At 31.8% G+C, this 22,577-nt stretch overlaps 1 protein-coding gene and 1 long non-coding RNA gene across 5 annotated transcripts in view; one reads left to right on the top strand and one right to left on the bottom strand.

Annotated features, from left to right (window-relative positions):
- PKHD1L1 (PKHD1 like 1) overlaps positions 1-22,577 on the top strand; it is a 168,776-nt gene that overhangs the window by 117,257 nt on the left and 28,942 nt on the right. For 2 of the 3 annotated variants that reach the window (XM_074266929.1, XM_074266920.1), the window contains exons 55-67: positions 670-821; positions 3,203-3,332; positions 5,547-5,665; positions 7,189-7,318; positions 9,652-9,825; positions 14,730-14,833; positions 15,835-15,964; positions 16,735-16,856; positions 19,059-19,149; positions 20,779-20,927; positions 21,017-21,139; positions 21,382-21,493; positions 21,576-21,692. In XM_074266929.1, coding sequence (XP_074123030.1) covers positions 670-821; positions 3,203-3,332; positions 5,547-5,665; positions 7,189-7,318; positions 9,652-9,825; positions 14,730-14,833; positions 15,835-15,964; positions 16,735-16,856; positions 19,059-19,149; positions 20,779-20,927; positions 21,017-21,139; positions 21,382-21,493; positions 21,576-21,692 — 1,653 coding nt within the window. The remainder of the gene's footprint in view (positions 1-669; positions 822-3,202; positions 3,333-5,546; positions 5,666-7,188; positions 7,319-9,651; positions 9,826-14,729; positions 14,834-15,834; positions 15,965-16,734; positions 16,857-19,058; positions 19,150-20,778; positions 20,928-21,016; positions 21,140-21,381; positions 21,494-21,575; positions 21,693-22,577) is intronic. The other variant, XM_074266936.1, reaches the window with a different exon arrangement.
- LOC141542515 (uncharacterized) lies at positions 12,919-17,153 on the bottom strand. Of its 2 annotated transcripts, none has more exons than XR_012482186.1 (4): positions 17,012-17,153; positions 16,133-16,248; positions 14,026-14,104; positions 12,919-13,144 (listed from the first exon to the last, which is right to left on the bottom strand). It is a non-coding gene; the product is annotated as an uncharacterized LOC141542515 (long non-coding RNA). The 2 variants fall into 2 exon arrangements; XR_012482188.1 differs by having other exon boundaries at positions 16,164-16,248.

Raw genomic sequence — 22,577 nt, 5'->3', positions numbered from 1 at the left:
CCAAGGGACTTAGAATCTAGTTTTGCAAGAACATATAGTATCTGAAAGGAGAATTTTGAACAAATATAAAAAGGTAAGTTGGAACAATATTATAGAGTAATTTCTGAGCTGAGGATGATTTTCTATTTTATATTAGAAGCAACAGGAAGCCATCAGAGTTGTTTTGTTTTGTTTTTTTAGCAAGTTAATACTATAGAAAAATTATATGTATTGCTATGTGAAGAGAAGAATATATGAAAGTAGGTTTATAGCAATAAAGCTATTGCAATAACTAATCCAGATGGCAAGCAATGGAAGTATAAGATAGAGTGGTGGTATTGTAATTTAGAAGAAAAGAATGAATGCGAGAAAAGTTGTAAGGGCAGAATTGAAGGCAGAATTGAAAAGATTTGGGAATTGATTAGATATGGGAAGTAAAAAAGAAACTGTAAACTTGGATGGCCCAAAATATCATAGTATCATCAATAGAAATAGGAAGTTTAGAAGAAAATAATGACTCTATTTGGGATTCAGGAAAAGAGGATGGCCTATATTTGGAATTTGACTGGGAATAAAGTTGGAAGCTTGAGTCAATTGATAAGGTTTTATAGCATGAATATTTACATTGATGTGGAATGTAGTCTGCAAATTATATTATTTGCATGCTGAAATGAAAGTGTTCTTTTCTAGGTACATGGATGGTAGTAGATGTAGATATTCCATCATTGGAAAGGCTTATTATTTTGGGAGTCCTAGAACTAGAAGATCATAAAAATAATGTAAGCACTGGAAAACCTATCTACAGAAAAGTTGTATTGAATGCTACCTACATATCAGTGCAGGTAAGAATGAGGAGGGATTTTAGAAATATGATTCCTTATCATTAATGGTAGATTATATTATATTCTATGCAAATATAATTTTGAAATATTCACTTCAATACCACTTCTCAAGTTTCTTCTACTTACAAGGTTCCATGTTAGCTAATGGATTTACAAATAAGATAAAGAATATTCACTGCTCTCAAAATGTTTAAATACTACCTGATAAATATCCAATCAACAAATAGGTAATTGTTAAGTGCCAACTACGTGTTGAGGATACAGATACAAAGAATAAAACTATATATTTTCAATGAGCTTGAATATTAAAATGAACACACAAGTGTATATGTAAATACATATAGCATTGATAAAAATAGGTACATATACACGCATACACATATATATATGTATATATGCATACACATTTTGTATATATATATATATATGTTGAGTAAAAGGATAGTTTAGGAAGGAGGATGGTTGCAGTTAGAGGGATTAGAAAAGACTTTATGTAGATAATCTTGCCTGAACTATAAATTATAGAAAGGTGGAGGCAAAGAGGAAATATGTTCTAGACATTAAGGGCAAAAGAACAAAAATACAGAAATTAGGAAATAGAATTCTGAAAGGCCAGTTTAACTGAATCATAGTGTAAGAAAAGAAGAGCAATGAGGCCAGAAGTTACACTTTTATTACTCAAAAACCCAAATCAGTTTTAGGTTAGGGTTAAATGAGAACTTCCTATTGTTCTATTGTACCATTACTCTGATTCCTTAGGCTGAGCTTTCCTTAGGAGTGGCTGTCATGTTAGTATTAAGTGTAAACTATGATTGCCCCATTATCTGGACTTTTTTTGGTTTGAGTTCAAGTTTTATGTAGATTCATTATGTAGAATCATTCACATGAATGATTAGATAAGATGGGACTAAACCCTAAAACAGGCTTGGTGAGATCCTGAACAGTTATGAACTTCCTTTGTGTCATTACTTAGCAAACATAGAGTTAATGAGTTAGTAAACATAAAGTTAATGTTAGAAATGGCATTAAAGGTGAAAGTCTGATAAAAATGCTTGAGCAATTTATTCCATATCTTCCCCATTCAGTCCTTCACATCTAGTTCTTGAACTTGTAATATTTTCATTGTTCTGTCAATCACCAGTTCTTTCCCATTAAAGAGAATTGATCTCATACAGCTTTAAGCATTGCACAACAAATTTATATCTTAGCCCCTCCATGACAAAACCTAGAGTTGAGAAAATATTATTGGATGAACTTGTTAATGTGAAAAGAAAAATATGCAAGTTGTAACTTATTGCATATGTTTCATTTGGATGAAAGGAACAACTTTCAGTTATAAAAGAGACTAAATGATCTGTGAGGGCTTTTCCATAAGTTTCTATGATTTTATATGGAGTCTTTTGAGAATATTGCATTCACTTAAAAGATGATATATAAGGATAATACACAACTTCACAAATTTTACAAATAATAAGTTTAACACTATTGGTACAATTTTCAGAGTGATCAGAATAAATAGTTGTCTGGCTGAAGGACAGTCTTTGACCCCTACTTCAGGTATAGGAGGTATAGGAAACAGAGACATAGAAAGAGAAAGGAGAGATACAGAGTGAAAGCAAGAGACAGAGAAACAGAGAGAGACAGAGACACCCAGAGAGACAAAAGAAACAGAGACACATAGAGAGACAGAGAGCCACAGAGACAAAGAAGTGAAATACTGAAGGACTATTCAAAATTCAAAGAAATACCTCTAGAGTCAGAGAGTCTGGATTCAAATCCTACCTCTATCACTTACTATTTTTGTGATCTTGGGCAAGTTTCTCTAGATCTCAATTTCCTCACATCTAGAATAAGGGGGTTGGATGTGGTGAACTCTTAAGGACTGCTCCAATTTTACATCCTTTATACCTCATAGCAGCCTGTTTATTCCCTTTACCAATTAAGCCAGTGGACCAGATTTTCATGTGATTAGTAAATTAAATTTATTGAGTTCACCAGATGTCTCTGGATGAATACCAACCATATAAAATAATTCAATAATTTTAAGTGTGGATAGAAATGTTAATTGTTAGTTAATATATTGTTATTATGTTGGTGGGTTGTTTTCATAAGGATTTTTTCCTAATGTAGCAGACAGCTTCCAAAAACCTACCTTTTAAAAAGACTGGCTGTATGCTACATGCTACAAAAGTCATTTAACTTCTCAGTGTATTCTAGCAATTTTCTAAGACTACAAATTGCAAAATGTAATGATCTGGATTGATAGAGGGAGTGTCCTTGCTAAGAATTTCCTGTATTAATAAAACCATAAGTCAGACTTCTCCCCCAAAACAAAGTTCCTGTAAATTGTAAAATTTTAATAATTTTCTGATTTATGACAGGGTGGTCGATTAATTGGGGGTTGGGAAGATAATCCCTTTAAAGGAGAATTACAAATTATATTGAGAGGAAGTCATTCTACTCCAGAATGGTCTCTGCCAAATGGACCAAATCAAGGATCAAAGGTGTTAGGTATGTACTTCCAGAGACTAAAATAATTTGGATTTTGATATAAATGTTTTGTTTTGAAGATTCATAGTTCTGTTATATTGTTTTTTTGACTTGTTTGTATTGACTTGTTTTTTGTTTCTATTGACTGGATAAATTAGACAAGTTACCAGTACATTTATATATATAATTTTTTTTACAAAAATTTTATGCATAGGTAATTTTTCAGTATGGACAATTGCAAAACCTTTTATTCCAACTTTTCCCCTCCTTTCCTCTACCCCTTCCCCCAGATGGCAGGGACCAATACATGTTAAATATATAAAAGCATAAGTTAAATACAACATATGTATATATGTCCAAACAGTTATTTTGCTGTACAAAAAGAATTGGACTTTGAAACAATGTGCAATTAGGCTGTGAAGGAAATCAAAAATATAGGCGGAGAAAAATAGAGTGATTGGGAATTCTATGTAGTGGTTCATAGTCAACTCCCAGAGTTCTTTCACTGGGTATAGCTGGTTCCGTTCATTACTGCTCTATTGGAACTGATTCGGTTCATCTCATAGGACATTTAGACTTAAGGAATATGGCTTTATAGACTCACAGAACAGAGTTATAAGCAAACAATGGTCACCTAATACAGCTAAGACATAGAAGGAATTCTTGTTGCAATGTACTGGACGAGTGTTCACTTAGCTAATATTTTACATTGCATATAAACTGATCAAGGCTATTGGAAGTCTCAAATGAGATAATGATATAAAACATTTTGCAAACCTTAAAGCACTAAGTGTCAGTTATTATCATCGTCATCATTATTAGACTCCAGTCACCAGATCTCCAATCTGGTAATGATTTCATTCCCTCAGCCTTCTATTGCACTCCCGTTGAACTCAAGTAGTGTTTATAGAACAATATAGGAGTATGCTGATAAATGTTTAACAACTAGGCTCTCTAGGGAAAAAAAAATGTGTGTGTGCATGTGTATACATACATTGTTAAATTTAAACTGCATTATTAATACTTAAGTCTAAACAATCAAAAGAAAAATAAATCAAACCCTAATTGATAGTAACTGCTAATTTCTGTGATGTAAATGTTCAACATAAGAATTTAGCAATCAGCTTATAAGAACTAATTAGAATTGTTCTACTGTTTCACTGGTTAGAGTCTGATCTGTCACACATGACTGTGGCACTGGGCAAGTCTCTAAACTTCTCAGCATTATAGACAAGATTATAAATTGTGGAAAAGATATTGAATTGCTTGGTAGAAAGAATTTCCTCACCTGAGAGTTCCCTATATCAATGAAATCACAATCTCCCTAAGAACCATTAGCTATCAAAAATTCTTCACTTATACAAGTAGACTAATCTATTTTTACTCTATCTGGTTCTGATTTTCTCTGTTGTCTATTCAGTCAGTCACATAATTATGATGCTTGCCTTATGTGCATCATTTAGAAAGGACTAGTCTTCTCAGAGATGCTCACTCCAGACACTTTCCTCTTTCTCTTTCATCTGCCACTACTTTGGATTCTCTTCCTCTTTTTTGCTCTTTCAACTTCACTGCTGTCTAAAATAATCTCTTTCCCTGCCCTCACCCTGTTTCTATTATTTATCTTGGTCTTGGTTGGCATCTCTAGTAGCAGAACGATGGGACCAAAGGAAAAGGATGAGATCATAATGAACTCAAGCAGCTGCTCTTTTCAATACCACATATACACATGCACATAAGCATAGTGCAATTGTGGGGTGGGAAGTGGCTATAAAGAGATAATCTATTATAGTATACTTTGCTATATACTTAATGTTAAGGCATATTTTAAAGGTAAATGATTACCTTGTGAGAGAAAGGATTCTAAGTATTCTGAAACCACCTTAAAACATGGAGGAAGTGATAGCAGCTAGGTTTGGTACAGATGTCCCCAGTGTAAATAAACTTTAAAATGTCTCTCCTTTTAGTTCTGCCATTAAGAATCTAGGAAAACTCTAGCAGGAGGTATCAGGGTCAGAACAAAACAATCAATGACACTATTTATTAGGCAATTATAAAGAAATCACAATGTATCATAGCTGTGCAAATGAAGGAAGCACTCTTGATGATGCAGTTGCCTTCTCATGTATCCTATAAGTAATCAGCTCCAATGTTCTCTTTCCAGATTAAAAGCTTAAATTAAAATCTTATTGAAAAAATCACATAATCTTTTGTTCTATATGTATTTCTTTCTCCCAGGAATATTTGGTGAATTGGATCTTCATGGAATCACACGTACAATATATAAAACAAAGCTCTCAGAAACAACCCCAGCAGGTTCCAGAATCATATCATTGATGGATGCTGTCGATTGGGAGGTATAAACAATATTTGATCATAGAAACAAAGAAGCACATTTGTAAAAATTGCCTCTTCCTTCCATGATCAATTTTCTTTACAATAGGAAAAACAGTTATTTGTATGTACAATGTACAATTATTAAGCTAAAAAAGACTGATCATCATAGAACTGTTTGAGTTTCTAGTTTTGATTCCCAAGTTATCTTAGAGAATGGAATAATGACCGTCACAGTCGTTTCTTGTTCATTTTACCTAAATGAAGGTATGTAGATTTTCTAGAATGAATAATTGCTACATTAAAATATTCCGCTATGAATAGTTTATAGATTCAATATAAAATTGAAAAGGCCAGACACTCAAATTTTGCTTCTAACCTGGTTATTTCTCTTCAGCCATTTTTTCATTTAACATTTCAAAACTTTAGGGAAAAGATAGACTAAATTCAATTTTTTTAATACTTTTGTCACATGAGGATTTTATGTTAAATATAATGAAGAAAAATCTCTACACCAAATATTCATTTCTATAATACTTGGAAACAACAATTAAAATCATAAAATATAGTCCATGTGATTCACTATTAGTTCAGTTTAGTAGATGAAAAAAAAAACTGTCTCAAAGTCTCATGATAAGAGTCAGTTGCCACTGAAGGGCACCATTAGCAGCTATTAATAACTATTGTTATTATTATTGCTTTAATAATAGTTCTTTTTTTGTATTGTAACTGATATTTTCTATAATTGAAAAATGGAAAAAATTCCCTTTGGGAAAAAATTTAGAGAATATTTTTATACTAGATTTTTCTTTGTAACATTTTAGGTACAATCAACAATATGCTGACAAATAATACATGAATTATACACAAGTTTAATTTACATTATTAACATTTTCCCATAATTTTCTTAATTCTAGACAATTAAAAAATCAAATCCTGATTTGTAAAGTTTACTGATTTTTGAAATGTAAATGCTAACAAAAGACCTTTCTAAGTGGGTGAGAGCTCATTCTATCACATTCATGAAAAATCCTGTCCTCAAAAAGGGATAGATTAGATATCACCTTCTAGATCCTTTGTGAACCTAAGATCACTGTCCTTGCCAACTTTGAATTCCCTTTGGGTCTAACAACTTTCACAAGGATAAATAATCATTGGGAAGTAACAGTTCTTACCATTTAAGAAAATGTTGCTGAATCCCAACCTTAACCAGTTTTTAATATAAATATTGACAAATGTATTTGTGTCTGTTTTATTAAACAATGTTATTATGGTACTATGATCTCTCAAACTGATGAAATGAGAATTAGGGGAAAATCAGAAGATGATTCAAAAGAACTAGTAAATCAAGTCAGGCTTTGTTACACTTAGATTCCTGAATTTCCTCTTTTATTCTACTGCTAAGCTGTGCAATTCACAGCAAAAATTAACTGAAATGTTATGGTTTCTCTTATAATTTTGAAATTATGGTAACTCATTATGCACATTAAATTTTAAGCCTACTGCTTGCAGTTGATTCTTGAATTTTTGCCTTGAATTGTGTAAGGTGGGAGAAGATATTGTGATAACAACCACAAGCTATGATTCCAGACAGACAGAAACCAGAAAGATTATCCAAATCCTCGCTGATCAAAGAAGTTTTATCCTAAATGATTCTCTTTCCTATACTCACATTGGTAAGAAGTTATTTTATAATAAAAATTATAACCAGAATGTTATTAAATATTCAAATTTATGAGGAAGGGATATAATAGGATGAAAAGTATAGATCTATGGCTATAAAAGCATTATTATTATTCAGTTGTGTCTAACTCTTCCATGACCTTATTTGAAGATTTCTTGGCAAAGATTCTAGAGAAGTTTGCCATTTTCTTCTCCAGTTCATTTTACAAACTGAGGCAAACAGGATTAAGTGACTTGCCCAGGGTAAATCTCTGAGGCCAAATTTGAACTCAGGAACATGAATCTTCCTCACTTCAGACCCAACATTGTCTTCACTGTGCCACCTAGGTGTCCATAACAAAATTATTCAAATTTCTACTGTTATAAATGAGGTAAATCAGGGGTTTTTATCTGAGGTTACACAATAGCAAATAATTGAATCAAAATTTGAACTGAAACCTTCTAACCCAAATAAAATACTGTTTTAATGTTATGATAGTTTCAATCATTTGAAGCTCTGCCTAAGGAATGGGGACAGAAGAATTAATTTAAGTACATTAGAAAAGTATTTCCTTAATTTTTTACCATATATTTTGATTTTTTAGATACAATCTGAGCTTAGCTTGACTTTTTCTCTTTCAAGATGCTAATTTTGAAGAAAAAAAATCAGATTTTATCATTTACATTTTAATTAGAAAGGACTTTGCTTAGAAATTGTCTTGTACCTTTTTTGACAATGGAATTAAGTCAAATCTTTCAAGAATGTGAGCTTATTAACAAAACCTCTATAAGATCATAATATCATAAATGCAGAAGCACTTAAGTGAGCTTTTTGCCCAAGTTTTTTATTTGAGTTTTTATCTTTATTTTGTAGACCTCCATGCCAGTTCTAGGACTTCCCTGCATGCCTCCTCCATCCAATTACATACCCACATTCATTTACAAGCATCCCTCTACATATTGTCTTTCCCCATTAGAATGAATGGTTCTTGATGGCAGGGACAGCTTTAAATGTATCCCAAGTGCTTTTTTTCAATGCTTGTAACAAAGCAAGCACCTAATAAGTATCCCATCCATCTATTGTCTTTCTTGCTATCTGGACACCCTAATCTGGTAACTATTTCATTTCTCCCTTATTCCTATCACCTATTAAAGATTATAAAGGTAGTTCTCCAGAATCAATTTACAAAGCATTTGCTAAGTGTTTATCATATGCCACTGTGATGGGTTCCCCCACAGGGAAAAAATGACATAAAATTGTATAAATAACTATATTTTATCTAACTAGGGTAAGATAATTAAAGTATATATAAAAGAACCTTCTAGCTTTATCTATCTATATCAATGATTCTTCATTCTAGGCCTAGTCAAAAATCTTTTCTAGAAGTTAAATACCACCCCATTTGGGATTTTATGGTCCCCCTAAAAAATATTATCTCCTGCTCTGGAACCTCCCTCCAGTTTGAAATAGGCCTATTTGAATAATTCTCAGCCAATCAGGAAGCTTTCTGGTTATATGAAAGATTTGTGGGTAATACACATTCCTACAGAATTGCCAACTACCTGATTTTCCTTTATAGTTCCTCTCCAAGACCACCTTTGAGATAGAGAAAATTAAATACAAAATAGCTAAAAATGCTGTTCCCATTAATGGCAAATAGAATATAACCAATCTTCAAAAATAAACTTTGCTAGCAAACATATAACTTAAAATAAGCTTAATCATTTTTTAGTACACTGAATGTCAGAAATTAAATTGGATTGTCAATAGATAACAAAAAAATGAGGGGAATTGCATGTGGAAAAAGCACTGAACATAGAGTTTGAGGTCCTGGGTTCAAGTTAGGACTTAGCCTCTATTAAGTGGCTCATTAATCTTGAATTCATCAGTAAAGTTGGACTAGATAGTCTCTATTATTACTTCAAGTTATAAAATTCTAGTTTTTAATGACCTCTATAATTCTAGACTCAATATAACCTAATCAGATTTACAATCAGGGCAAAAAAAGTCAGGCTTATTTAATTATCAATGTAATTTTTTTTCAATTATGTGATTGGTGATTCTGTAATTTCATGATTTGATAGAGGAGGGTTAAATGATTTGCCCAAATGATACCCTGTTTCAGCTTGCCTAATGTCAATACTTTATCTTGCTTCATAGCATATGAGGCCTATACCTTATAGCATATCTGTGGATAATACATTATGCTATAAGAATTTTACCACACTGCCATTTTTAGTGAATAAAATAAAGAAAGATCTTCACCATGTTACTTTAGAAAGAAAACTGACTCATAAAAATAGTTTTCTTAGTATAGATAATTGGATAAATAAATTTTTGTTGCAGCTGAAAGATATCAGATACGAAGCACAGGTCAGAACTACACATTGGCAGCTGATGTTGGTATACTGAGCAGGAATATTAAAATAATTGGTGAAGATTATCCAGGTCTGTTCAAGGAATCCTTTGGAGCAAGAGTGTTGGTCAGCTCATTCACTGAAAACATGGTCACTTACAAAGGTATTGTTTACTTAATGCAAATTTGATTTGTTTTGTAAATAAGGGGATGAAGGGTATTTTTTTTTTATTTATACAATCATTCAACAAATACTGTCAACTATATATTATGCCAGGCATTGTGTTATGCAATGGAAATATAAATACAAAGAAGGAAATAAGCCCTATCCATAATGAGCTTATATTTTAATTGAATACCCAGAATGAGCTTATATGTTAATTGGAGAGAGAGAAAGCATATATAAAAACAAATAAACAAATATGATTTATTAAACAAAAATATATACAAAGGAGTTGAATATAAGGTGATATAGAAGGGACATAGCCAGTGCAAAGACATAGAAATTGGGTGGTGGGGAGGAGAGAGAGAGAGATCTCATGGGTGAGGAACAAAGAGAAAGCCAATTTGGCTGGATGGAAGAGTGCAAGTGGTTAAAAAAAAAAAAAAAAAAAGTCCAATGAAGCTAGAAAGGTAGGTTGGAGCCAGATTGTGAAGATTTAAAAACTAAATAGAAAAGTCTCTGTGTAAATAAGAGAGTGGTCAATGTGAGTCTAGTCTTGAAAACATGTGCATTGCTTGATGTAATCCTCCAAGAGAAGTGCCAGGATCCTGCACTGCATATGCCCCAATAAGCAGGTTCACTCTGCTTCCACCTGGAGAATTGTACCTGAGGACTGTCTTCTCATTGATCAATTTTTGCTATATATATATGTATCAACATAAAGCCAATAGGAATCAAATTTATTAAGTAGCATTTAAATGTAGGTTTAATAATTTGCTTTTGTTCTTTATAGAATCATTATTTAAAAAAAAAACTTGAGAGATTGCATACTACATTTTAGGAATATGTATAGCAACAAAATCATGCAATTTTTTCATTTATCTATCGGACATTTATTGAGTTCTTACTAAGCACAAAACATCATGCTAAGTACCACAAAGGGATATAAACAAGAACAGGCTGTAGACTTTAACATGCACCAATAACTCAAATTAAAAATATAGGTTCAAAGTTATATGATTACTGAGAGGATGAAGAAAACTTCATGGAAAAGGGAACATATAGGTTGGACCTTGAAAAGGTGGAAAAGAGCAGAGATGATAGGGAAGAACATTCAAAATCTAAAATAATAGCTTTGGCAAAAGCACAAAAATCAGGAAAATGAAGAGTAGGTGAATGGAGAGAAGTAGAGTTTGATGGACACTCAGGATAGATAATGCAGATAAACAGCAGGAAATGAAGTTGGAAGAGCAGTTTTCCATATAATCAAACAGGGCTTTGAATGCCAGATGAATGAATTCAGACAATTCTAACTTTAAGCAGATTAATTTGACAAGACTGGAAGACTTTAAATTTGAGATTTTGTGAGGTTCTAAGATTTGAGCATTGTGGAAGAAAGGAAGGAGTCTCAAGATAAAATCAGTTAGGAGGCCAGCCAAAAAGACTGGATGAGAAGTAATGATAATCCAAAATAGATTTCTTAACAGTGGGAATGATGAAAGGGGGTTATTGATATTCCGGGAGGAAAGAATCAACAGATCTATGATTATTTATGTCATATAATCTCCTTACCAGCAATAGCATCTGCTTTTGTGTCATGTGAAATTTTCATAAGCATGTTTTCATGGTTAATCAGAGATTTTGAACAAGACATAGCTTAATTCTATATTATGTTCCTTTTTCGGATGATAACACTAAATAAATACTCTTGAAAATACAATAGGCAATAAATCCATGTAACTATACCAACATTCAGGCCACATTCTTCCAAGTTACCCACATAAATATTGGGGGAAATGATAAAAAAACTTTACCAATATTGGTGAATACTGAGTTTAAAAACAGGAAAAAAATGGGGTTGTGAAACTATATAGACTCCATTTTAAAGATGTTTATCTTCTTCCAATGCTCTGCCATCTTGCTGTTCTCCACAACTTCCCAAAAATATTGATAATTACTCACCAATCACATCTATCAGTTTTTTCAGTATATTAGGATGTATTTTTATGAGTCTAATCACTTGGACATGTTCAAAAGGGCTAGATACAATCTCCTGACTTTTCTTGATCTTAAATTCTTTGACACTTAGTTTCTTATTCCTTATCAAGCTATGAAGTAGAAGAAAAATAATAAAGTATCATATATTAATATCATACTATCATCATCAAACAACAATCTATGCTTTTCCTGTTCTTGGGTCAACCCCTCCTTTTAAACTGTTAATTACTTATCTGGCCTTCTATGTACTGTTCTTTCATTTTTTCTGCATTTTTTCAATCTGAGTTTGGTAATTTTATTGAATTATTTAGCTACCTTTTCAGCTTCCTTGGAATTCTGTGATTTTATTGTGTTTTTTTACTTTTAAAAGCCTCCCTTTCCTCTTTGATTATTATTATTTTATTGACATAATATATGATGTTCATATAATACTCTGAAGTTTGCAAAGCACCTTACATACATAATTTCATTTGATCCTTACAACAAAATTATATTATAGCAATTATTTGTATAATTATCTCCTTTTTACAGATGAGAAAACTGAGGTTTAGATAGGCTAAGTGTTATATGTTGTTAGTAACATTGTCAGGATCAGGATTTAAACCTAGGTTTTCACAACTCCAAATCCAGCATTTGTTCAGAAGCAGTTGGGTAGTACAATGGATAGAACAGCAAACCTGAAGTTCCCAGGTTCAACTCCAGCCTCATACACTAAATAGTTGCCTAACCCTGCATGATTCACTTTATCTATGCCTGCTCAGTTGTCTAATCCATAAAATAGGTATAATAATAGAACTTATTTCCTAAATAGTTGAAAAGACAAAAATCTAGGCCTTCTCATTCTAAGTCTAACATTGTTCTGCAATATCACACATTCAGAGTTTTGAGCCTTGGAATTTTTTTTTCTCTGCAAAAAGCATGAATCTTCATTCTTAAAATTTAAACAATATGTCAGTCTTTGCTAAATCTTCCTGACTATGCTGTTACCACAACTTTAATGTATCATTGATTTCTCTCAAGATTTCTATTACTGTCATTTCATCAATCGATTCTTTATTATTAATCAAAAATAATACCAGAGTAGCAATTACCTTTATTTCTTCTTCTATCCTTAATGACAGATGAAATTGTAAGTTACAGAATACAACTTTTAGCTTTAGGGGTGGATAGAGTATGTGTTGAGGATGCAGATACACCTTGGTCAGTCTTGAATTGTAGTTTTTCTAATTTTCTTTCGCATTAAGTTATTAAGGCACAAGAAATGCAAGTTCAGTTGCTCCAGAAAAAAAATGTCTTCACTTCTCATTCACAGCACACATACTCTGAGTTAGAAAAGAAACATGTATTTAAAAAATAGACTCTAAGGGAATAGAAGGGTAAGAAACTGTCCCAGTCCTACTAGGTATATAGCTCCTTATTCTTCTCAGGCAGTATCAACTCTAATTGAAATCAGAAATTATGAAAAACCCTCAGGAATTGTTCAAGAATAGATCATGCTATCCAATCTATTTGGGGAGGAGTAGGAAATGTTCAATCCTAGATTTTAAAAACCCATTTAATGAAGTTTCTCACTGGTCTTCTGGATATGATAAAGAGAATAGGCTATTAGATTCAGAGGTTATAGGACCTCTGAATTCATCCAATTCAATCCCTTTATTCTTCTAATGAGGCCCAAAAAGTATGGTCCCCCAAAGATTATACATGTAGTAAATAAAAGAGCTAGAATTTAAAATCAGGTTCTCTGATTCCAAATCCATCATTGTTTACCTTTGTACCATAATTGTCTTTCTAGAAAGATGATAACTAAATAATGATACAATCAGGTAGATTAAAAGACAACATTATTGGAACCAAAGGATCAAACCAGGCATGTCTCTAGTGGAATGTCAATCCAACCTTGGCTATATTCTCTACATCTTCAATGAGTATCATGCTTATCACATTTTTAGATGACATTAAGCTGAGAGGTATCGATATGTTTGGTCTCAGAATCAAGATCTAAAAAGACTTTTATAGGCTAGGATAATAAGCCAAATTACAATTTTTAATGCAGAATTTTTTTCTCTTTATGCTCTGGGAGTCTTTGACATAAAAATAGAAATAAGCAAATGAGAGAGAGAGAGAGAGAGAGAGAGAGAGAGAGAGAGAGAGAGAGAGAGAGAGAGAGAGAGAGAAGAAAATGTCCTGGAATCTTATCACTTACCTTTTCCCTAAATATTTTCTTGACCATTCATTTGGAAATTCCTTGCATATGCTACCTTTTCTACCTATTAGAGACAAATCTGCAAGAGGAAAGATGACAAGAAAAATTTTAAAATGGGTTCTTCACCAAGATAGCCTCTTCTCTCAAGGGTCAGTGTTGGTCCTTTTTTATTGCCTCTCTCTCTCCCCTTCAAGTTCCTACCTGATTTTCTAAAATCTAGTTTTTGATTTCATCGTTCTTTGGTAACCTTCTTCACCAAAATTTATTGTTACCTCTTTTGACCAAATCCAAAAGTGTCATATCTTCCTCAGTCTCTCTATAACATTGATATTTACTTTCTCCTTCCCTTCTTTTTAGCTGATTTCTGGAAAATCAGTCAGTGAGTATTTATTAAATGACTATTATTATGTGCCAGTTTCTGGGAAGCTACTTTTTGTCATGTTTCTACCCCTTTTGACATACATAGTATACAAATAGTGATCTACAATACTAAAAGCAATTCAAAACATCAAAATTTCAATTTAAGGTAAACAAAAACAAAAAAAAAAAACCTTCTGACTTGCTTGGGTACAGGGAAACAAAGTATAAATAAGTCAATTTAAGTTTCCATAGAACTTTAAAAGAATCTTATTCAGTCTTTCTATACTATTTTGATGTAGCTACTTCACAGGAAAACCTCATAACTTAATATGTGTTTTCCTTAGGAAATGCAAGAATCAGTAATGTTGAATTTTATCACAGTGGTCAGGAAGGCTACAGAGATAATACAGATCCAAGATATTCTCTGGCTTTTCTTAACCTTGGGCAGGTTTGTACTTTTATGTTTATATTTTTAAAAATATGTGTGAGTGTGTATATATACAGATATAGAAACATTTGTAATTTATCCTATTAACATGACAGTCACTTTTTAGATTAGTAGTTTAATAAGTTCTCAGATACCAAAATAAATTCCCCATTATTTTTTTAAGCAATCATTTGTATAATTCTCATTAGAAGAAATAAAGATTTTTTTTAAGTGAAGAAATTAAGATTTTGTGGAACTAATCGTTCTTCACTTCCTTTGCATTTCTACAAAATATTTTCCCAAATAAGAATATATTAAATTAAATTAACTTTGTCCAAATCATCATCTTTTGGAATGAGAAGGAATTTCTGTTCATCAAATAATGGAGAGAATTGTTACTGACTATTGTTTCCAACCTTCAAAATGTAGAAGTAATAGTTTATTTTTTACTGGAATTTAAGTAAAAGCAACCTAAAGAGAGAGAGCATGATATAGTTTTTTTTAAAGTTTTTAAATACTCTATAGTGATTCAGGAGATCTGGATTCAAGCCCTATCTCTGCCACTTACAAATTACATAATATTGAGCAAGCATCTTAATCTTTCTGGACCTTTCTTATCTATAAAATAATAATGTTGGACTAAAAGATGTTGAGCTGCTTTTTAGCTATAAAAGTCTAAGCTAAACAAATTTTGTAGACATATGTAGACTGTACATGTGTAGACTATATGTGTGTATGTATATATATTTATGTAATGGAATATGTGTATATATTCAGAAATTATCTATGAATGTATTACATATATGTATATGCATGTACATAGATATGTAAATTCATTTAGGATTCTAGTAAAAGGACTACTAGAAGACCTCATTTGAAGGAAAACAAATTGTTTGCTTTTTCTCCCCAAAAGGTTTCTTCTAAAAATAATATTAACTGCAAATATATTTTGATTTTTCTTGAAATGTATTTCTCTTCACTTCAAACACATAAACTGAGTTCCAGAGCTTTTTTTTAAATAGGTTCAAGAGAATGGTTCATCTTATGTCCGTGGTTGTTCTTTTCACAATGGTTTTGCTCCAGCAATTGGTGTGTTTGATACTAGTGGATTGGACATTGAGGATAACATCATTCACTTAACAGTGGGGGAAGGTAAACTAATTACTTTGGGCTGAAACATATTTAGGTTTCATTTTCATTAAATTTATAGAAAAGGGAAGAAATTATTACTGATCATAACTGATGGTCTGACATCATCTCAATGGAGATTAAATAAAAAGTGTTTTAATAATATGTCATAAATATAAATAATTAACATACTTTAGTTTAAAAATATTAAATGACTTCTTACTAATGAAGCATATTCATTGCCCAGCCTGACTCAGATCACTTCAGGGATTCCACTCAAAGTTCAAATTCAGTGAAGTATTTGTGGCCTGTAAAAATGCAACAAAACCACTTTAGCATAATAAAGAATAAAAAGGATATAATCCTGTATTTTAAAACACAGTAACTTAGATTAAGTGGTTTAATTTCCCTCCATCTCTGTTATCACATTGGCAACCAGGAATACCATTTTCTGCATGATTGTAGGAACACCTGACACCAAAACCCTATAACCTAGCCCCCTTATGCTTTAGGATAACGAAGTCCAACAGCCCCTATATCTACTTAAAAACTATCCAGCTCTCATAGCAATTGACATTCTTTCCACAAAGCAAGATTATTACTTTTTATTCATTAGTTATCTATTAGTCATCCTTACATCCTCACATTACTCCATCCTTAGTAAAAGTAAACATAATACTATAAGTTTCTTTGTAAGATACAATAAATTATAAAGTACTAGGGACCCCACATTGGCAAAATAATTTTATTGTGAGCTTTGTTTCTCTACATTTTATATTTTTTTTAATTTACAGGCTTAAAGATATGGGGAAATGGTAACTATGTACGAAGAAATTTGGTTGCTTTTTCAATTTGGCCAGGAACATACCAAAACAGAAAAGAATTAACTTCAACACTGTGGCATGCAGCAATTGAGGTACTAAAAAGGAATTTATCATTTTATGAAGTTAGAAGGGACCTTACTGTAATGAATTAGGAGCAAAAAACAAAATATGCCAGAGAAGTTGTTTATATGGCTCTACCTAGGTTCCCCAAACATCAGGAATTATGGTAGCTGATTGTATATCCCACCTGTGCAAAAAAAGTAGCATCATCATTCTATGTGAGGGCCACTGTGCTTCATCCTGAATAGGAAAGAAGAAACCTTAGAGGTTATCCAATTAAACTCTTTATATGATACATGAAATCTGTTGAGTATTTTCACTAACAGAAAATTTGCCACATAAGACAGCCAGGAAAACCTATCTTTCCTAGGTGGTAATTGATGTAGTGCTAAGATAAGTCAAATTAAAATATATTCCTCTTGTAGACAGAGAAATAGTGGCATGGTATCCTGAGTTCTGAACTTGCAGTCAGAGTAGCTCTGAATTCAAAGCCCTCATCTGACACTTTTGAACTATGTGATTATGAATGAAGTTTTACACCCAAAAACTTGTGGGAAATTGATTATAGGACTATATAATGAGAATGATGATGAGCAGGAAGAGGAGGATGAACTTGAAAAGGATGAGGAAGAGAAGGAGCAGCAAAAGGAGGAATTTGAGTAGGATTAGAAGGAAGAGGACCTTAAGGAGGGGAAAGAGGATAGCATTACAATTCCTCAGGCTCCTTTTTCTTAATATTAATTCATACATTTTTCTCATTTTATCACTTCTCTGTCTAAAATTTGTCATTGCTTTCAAATTCTAAATTTTGGGTTATGGTTCCAGATCTAGTGCTGAATTGGTGAAGTCCTAAACCTCTCTACACCTTTCAAATTTTTCTCAGCTGCAAAATGAGGGTACCTAAATCTCTTAAAATCCCTTTTGAGGGATCATTTCTCCTGTATATCTTAAAGTTTGTGGAATGTGTCCTCAGAAGTCTTTGACTAGAAGTGGGATGGAATTAGCTGAAAGGAAATATAGAATGGAGAAGAACAGGGTTTGGAGGAAGGACACTACAACTTCTTCCCCTTTATATTTCATTTTCCTATTCTACCATTATAAGGGCAGTGTAATAGAGAAAGAGATAGTGGATGGTGATAAAGATAGAGATAGTGGATAGTGAAATAAAAATTGGACATAGATACATAGGGGAAGAGGAAGGGAGGAAAAGAGAAACAGAGAGAGAATGAGACAGACACAGAGAATAGAGATAGATATTAAATTAGAAATAGCTAAATTCAAGTCCTACTTCTGACATACTGACTGTGTCACCCTAAGCAAGTCACTTAATTAACTCTCATTGTTGTAGGCAATTCTCTAACATTCTAAATTGCAGAAAAAATAGGTGCCCCTCATAGTAAGTGGAGTTTCCTTTTCTGGGAGTTAACTTTTATCAATGAAATCATAGGTCCAGTGCCTATCTCTATCTTACAGTTAAGAAAGTAAACAAAAAAGATAGCTTCATTGGATTAAGAAGTTCATAGAATATAGTTGGCTCAGTTGTTAAGGGTATTATATTTAGGGTTTTTTTTCCTGAAACTCTTGTTTTTGAAATAATGTGACTTAATATTTCTTGGTCTTTCTAGTATATTTTTTATTTGATGCTACATTGATCATTTGATCATTTCCTCATGTTTCAGAAGTGACAGGGGTGACCCCTGTCACGTTTTTATTTTATCCTCTTCTTTTTCTTTGTTTCTGAAAATATCTGTTATGTTCAACAGGAACACTAGCTTTTTATTCTAATGTATTTAATATAAAAGAATTTCTAATGTCTGTACTGAGGCTTAATAATCCATTATAATTATGCCCATATTCTTCTTTGGCAAATAAGTCAATTGTAGAACAAAATAGAAGTTTAAATGAGTAAGAGAAATGTTCAGCAATATAACACTACTTTCAATAGAGTGGAATTGAACATAAGACTAGTTAGTCATGGAATCTATCAAAAGGAATTTTGTTACTAGAATATCAAAAGTCTTTTATAATGTAATTTCAATCTGTGAGGCAGTCCTAGGAACCTCAAGAATGGCATTGTGCTTGAACTCCAGTGTAATTTAATAGCATAACTTAAGCTGAAAGTGGATAAGCAATTAATTTTACTGGTTTTATCTTACAATGAAAACAAAGGTGATACTTCTCATAATGTACACATGGTAACCTAACCCAAATTATTTTTTCTATTTTTGTATTAGATTAATATGGATATCAATACAGTCTTACAGGATAATGTTGTTGCAGGATTTGAAAGAATTGGTTATCATATTAATGGTGAATCATGTTCAGGTAAGTTATTTGATGTATAGTATATCTATATAGCATAGATCATGTCATTTGATTAAAGAAAACTTTTATTAGTTTAATTCAATAAGTGACATAACTTCTTCCTATTACAACACTGAGCAAGCTGAGTGAGTGAAATTATTCCAGGATAATATGGAATCCCAAAGAAAATTGGATACTTTAAAAGAGTTTGTGTGTGTGTGTGTGTGTGTGTGTGTGTGTGTGTGTATGTGTGTGTGTGTTCCAAACACCTCATACAATCAATATCCCTGACCTATATACATAAAACACCATTGTCTACTTGGACCAATGATGATTCCACTTTCTTAATTTGGAAAATAGAAAGATAGTTAGATAGATAGATAGATAGATAGATAGATGTTCACTAGTTTTGTGTTCCAGAGATTCTTATAGGAGTCAAATAAAAGGCAACAGAACTAAGTATTGGGGAAAAGTAATATTAATTTCAAAGTTGTACTATTCTTTTAAAAAATAGTTTCTTTCTATAGGGATATACCAGTGATATGAACCTACCTTTCTTTAGATGATTCTTAAGTTTTCTCAAAAGAGATAATTTTTTTATATTATCTTTTAAAGCATATTCTTGAGAAAAAGTAAGCTTTTTTGACATTAGAAAGAACTGATGTTGAGATACACTTTAATTATAATTTTAAATTATCTTAATACTTAACTAATAAAGTTAATATATTTGACTTAATATTTTAAAATCTGTAATTTTTCTACAACTTTTAAAAAGGATTTTTGCTTTCCCAAATTATGATAGGTGTCTGCTTAAATATATTGGTTCAAAGTTGTGATTGATCATCAAAAAGAACTCTTTACTGAAACTTTTGTAACTCAAAAGACTTAGGACAAAAATTATTGGGTACCAAATTCAGGACTTGGACTGATATTCCTGAATTCAGATCAAATCTTATATGTATTGTGCCATGTAATGCATAATTGTATTAAAACATTTGGATTATTCACAAGCAGCAATTCCCTTTTATCTATCTCATATTTCACTTAAAGAATTTTCTGTCAAAACTAATCGGTTATTATAGGAAACTCCTAAGTGAGGAAGCTCCCTTTATCCATGTACTTTTTCTCCAATTAATAAACTTAGGAAACTGATTAAAGTTTTAGAAATTAAGTGACTTGTTCAGAATTGCACAGCCAGAATGTGTTAGAGATGAAACTTGAACTTGAATTTTTCTGACTCTATTCACCACACCACACTACCTCTTTTCTTCTTTATATCTCTTTATGTGAAGGGTCAAGAACTCTTCATCATAGAAAGATCAAGAACCAATCTTCTAAAGTTTTTACAAAGAAAATATTTCAGAGATTTTTATTTTAATCATGTAATATATCTTAAGAAACTTTCTTTTAAATTGATTTTTAAAGTAAAAGGAGAGCAAGATATACAAAAAAAGCAAACATCATCTCAAATAATAATAGCTAATGGTCAGTCATATGATCTGCAAATGATATATATAACACTATTTTGTCATAACACAAAAATCAAAGCAGATATCAATTTTTAAAATTCTGCTAAACTAAAAAGTAAGCTTAATAAAAACAGAAATCATGCCTTGCTCATTTAATAATTGTTTTGCATTTTTTTTCTAGATCAAACTAATTCTGCAGAAAAATGGCATAACAATGAAGCTCATGGAGGTTTATATGGTGTTTATATGAACCAAGATGGCTTTCCTGGGTGCTCCCATATACGGGGATTTACAATTTGGAAATGCTGGGATTATGGCATCTATTTCCAGGTAAATGTACTTTATTCCTAATGATTTGTTGATTTTTATTATTTGTTGCCTTTAGAACTAAGATATCAAAAAAAAAAAATGTTTTGCAGACCACAGAGAGTGTGCAAGTCTCTAATGTGACCTTGGTTGACAATGGGATGGGAATTCTTCCCATTATATATCTGCCAGCTGCAACATCTCACAAAATATCCAGCAAAACAGTACAAATTAAGGTAATAAATGAAAACTCTTTCACAAAGTACAATTAGCAAAAAAAGACAATAATCAGGATGCTCCCCCAAAAAGAGATTCCAAGAATAATGAATTTTTTTGAGGATTCAATACCTTATCTTCTAATCTATCTTTAAACTTCTTAATTATAATTTATTTCAGACAAATTCAGTATCACTGTTAATGTTATTAGTCTTAGGAATGTTTAATATTATCACAGATATAATAAATGACTGTTTTCTAGAACTTATTAATTGTAGGAAGCAGCCCCCAATTTAACTGTTCTGATGTCCTCACCAATGATGATCCCAATATTGACCTTACTGCTGCCCATCGGAGTACCAGACCTCCCTCAGGTAGAGTATTTTACACAAAGTTGATATTTGCTTGTACAAATAAATATTTAACTAATTTCATATTTTTTCCCTTGGGGATAAGGTGGAAGAAGTGGGATCTGCTGGCCCACCTTTGCCTCTGCACACAACATGGCACCAAGGAAACCTCATGCAGGGCTTATGAGTTACAATGCTATTAGTGGATTGTTGGAAGTTTCTGGTAGGTTTAAAAATTTTTATTAGTAAATTGATAGAGTTTGAAAATAAAAGAGGAAATTTCTTTTTATAATTTATAGTTACATCTAAAAATAAAAATAAAACTTAAAATTAATATTTCTGTGAATCATTGAAATAAAAATTAAGTCAAAGATCTGTAAGGTAAATTTAAAAAATAATCCCCTAGTATATTACCTAGAGAAGTTAAAAAGTGACAATTACTTGACTTAAGAAATGATTATGATCATAACAGCAGCTCATACAGACAATTATAGATAAAGTTGGTTTTCCTGTCCAACTCATTAGGCATACAATGAAAGATCTTGTTCACTTCAATCCAATTTTCTGTAGTAAATTTCTTTAGGATTTCATTTTAGTGAGTTACTTCAACAAAGGAGATAGCTCATGAGAAAAATTTGGCCTCAAATTCCCTTAACTACTTTTTCCACTTCATTTTACTCTTGTTGACATAAGGTTACTGTCTCAGAATTGTCTCAGAATTTTTTTGATCTCAAAGAACTAATTTAAAATATAACAAGAAGTTTGAAAAGAACATTTCATATTGATTTTAATGAAGTTCCTTATCTGTAAAATGAGGAGGTTATGCCAAGTGGTCTCCAAGGTTCCCTCCAGCTCTAAATCCTACAACAAATGTATTCCAGAAAATTAAAGGAAGTATATTGGCATAAAAATGTGTTTACAAAGCCAAGCCATATTTCATTAAAGAGCACAGATAACTAGTCTTCTTTTAAAATTCAGAACACAGAGCTGCAAAAGACAGAATGTGATAAGGATGGAGGTACCTTATTAAAACTTATTCTCCAGTTGGACTCCCTGTTTTTGGAATAAAAATAGCAAAAACTTGCAAAATGAATATATCTGAGTATAT

This window comes from Sminthopsis crassicaudata, chromosome 1, assembly GCF_048593235.1.
Source record: "Sminthopsis crassicaudata isolate SCR6 chromosome 1, ASM4859323v1, whole genome shotgun sequence".
NCBI classification, from domain to species: domain Eukaryota; kingdom Metazoa; phylum Chordata; class Mammalia; order Dasyuromorphia; family Dasyuridae; genus Sminthopsis; species Sminthopsis crassicaudata.
The sequence above is the reverse complement of the archived record's forward strand: the minus strand, read 5'-3'. Positions and strand labels throughout refer to the sequence as shown.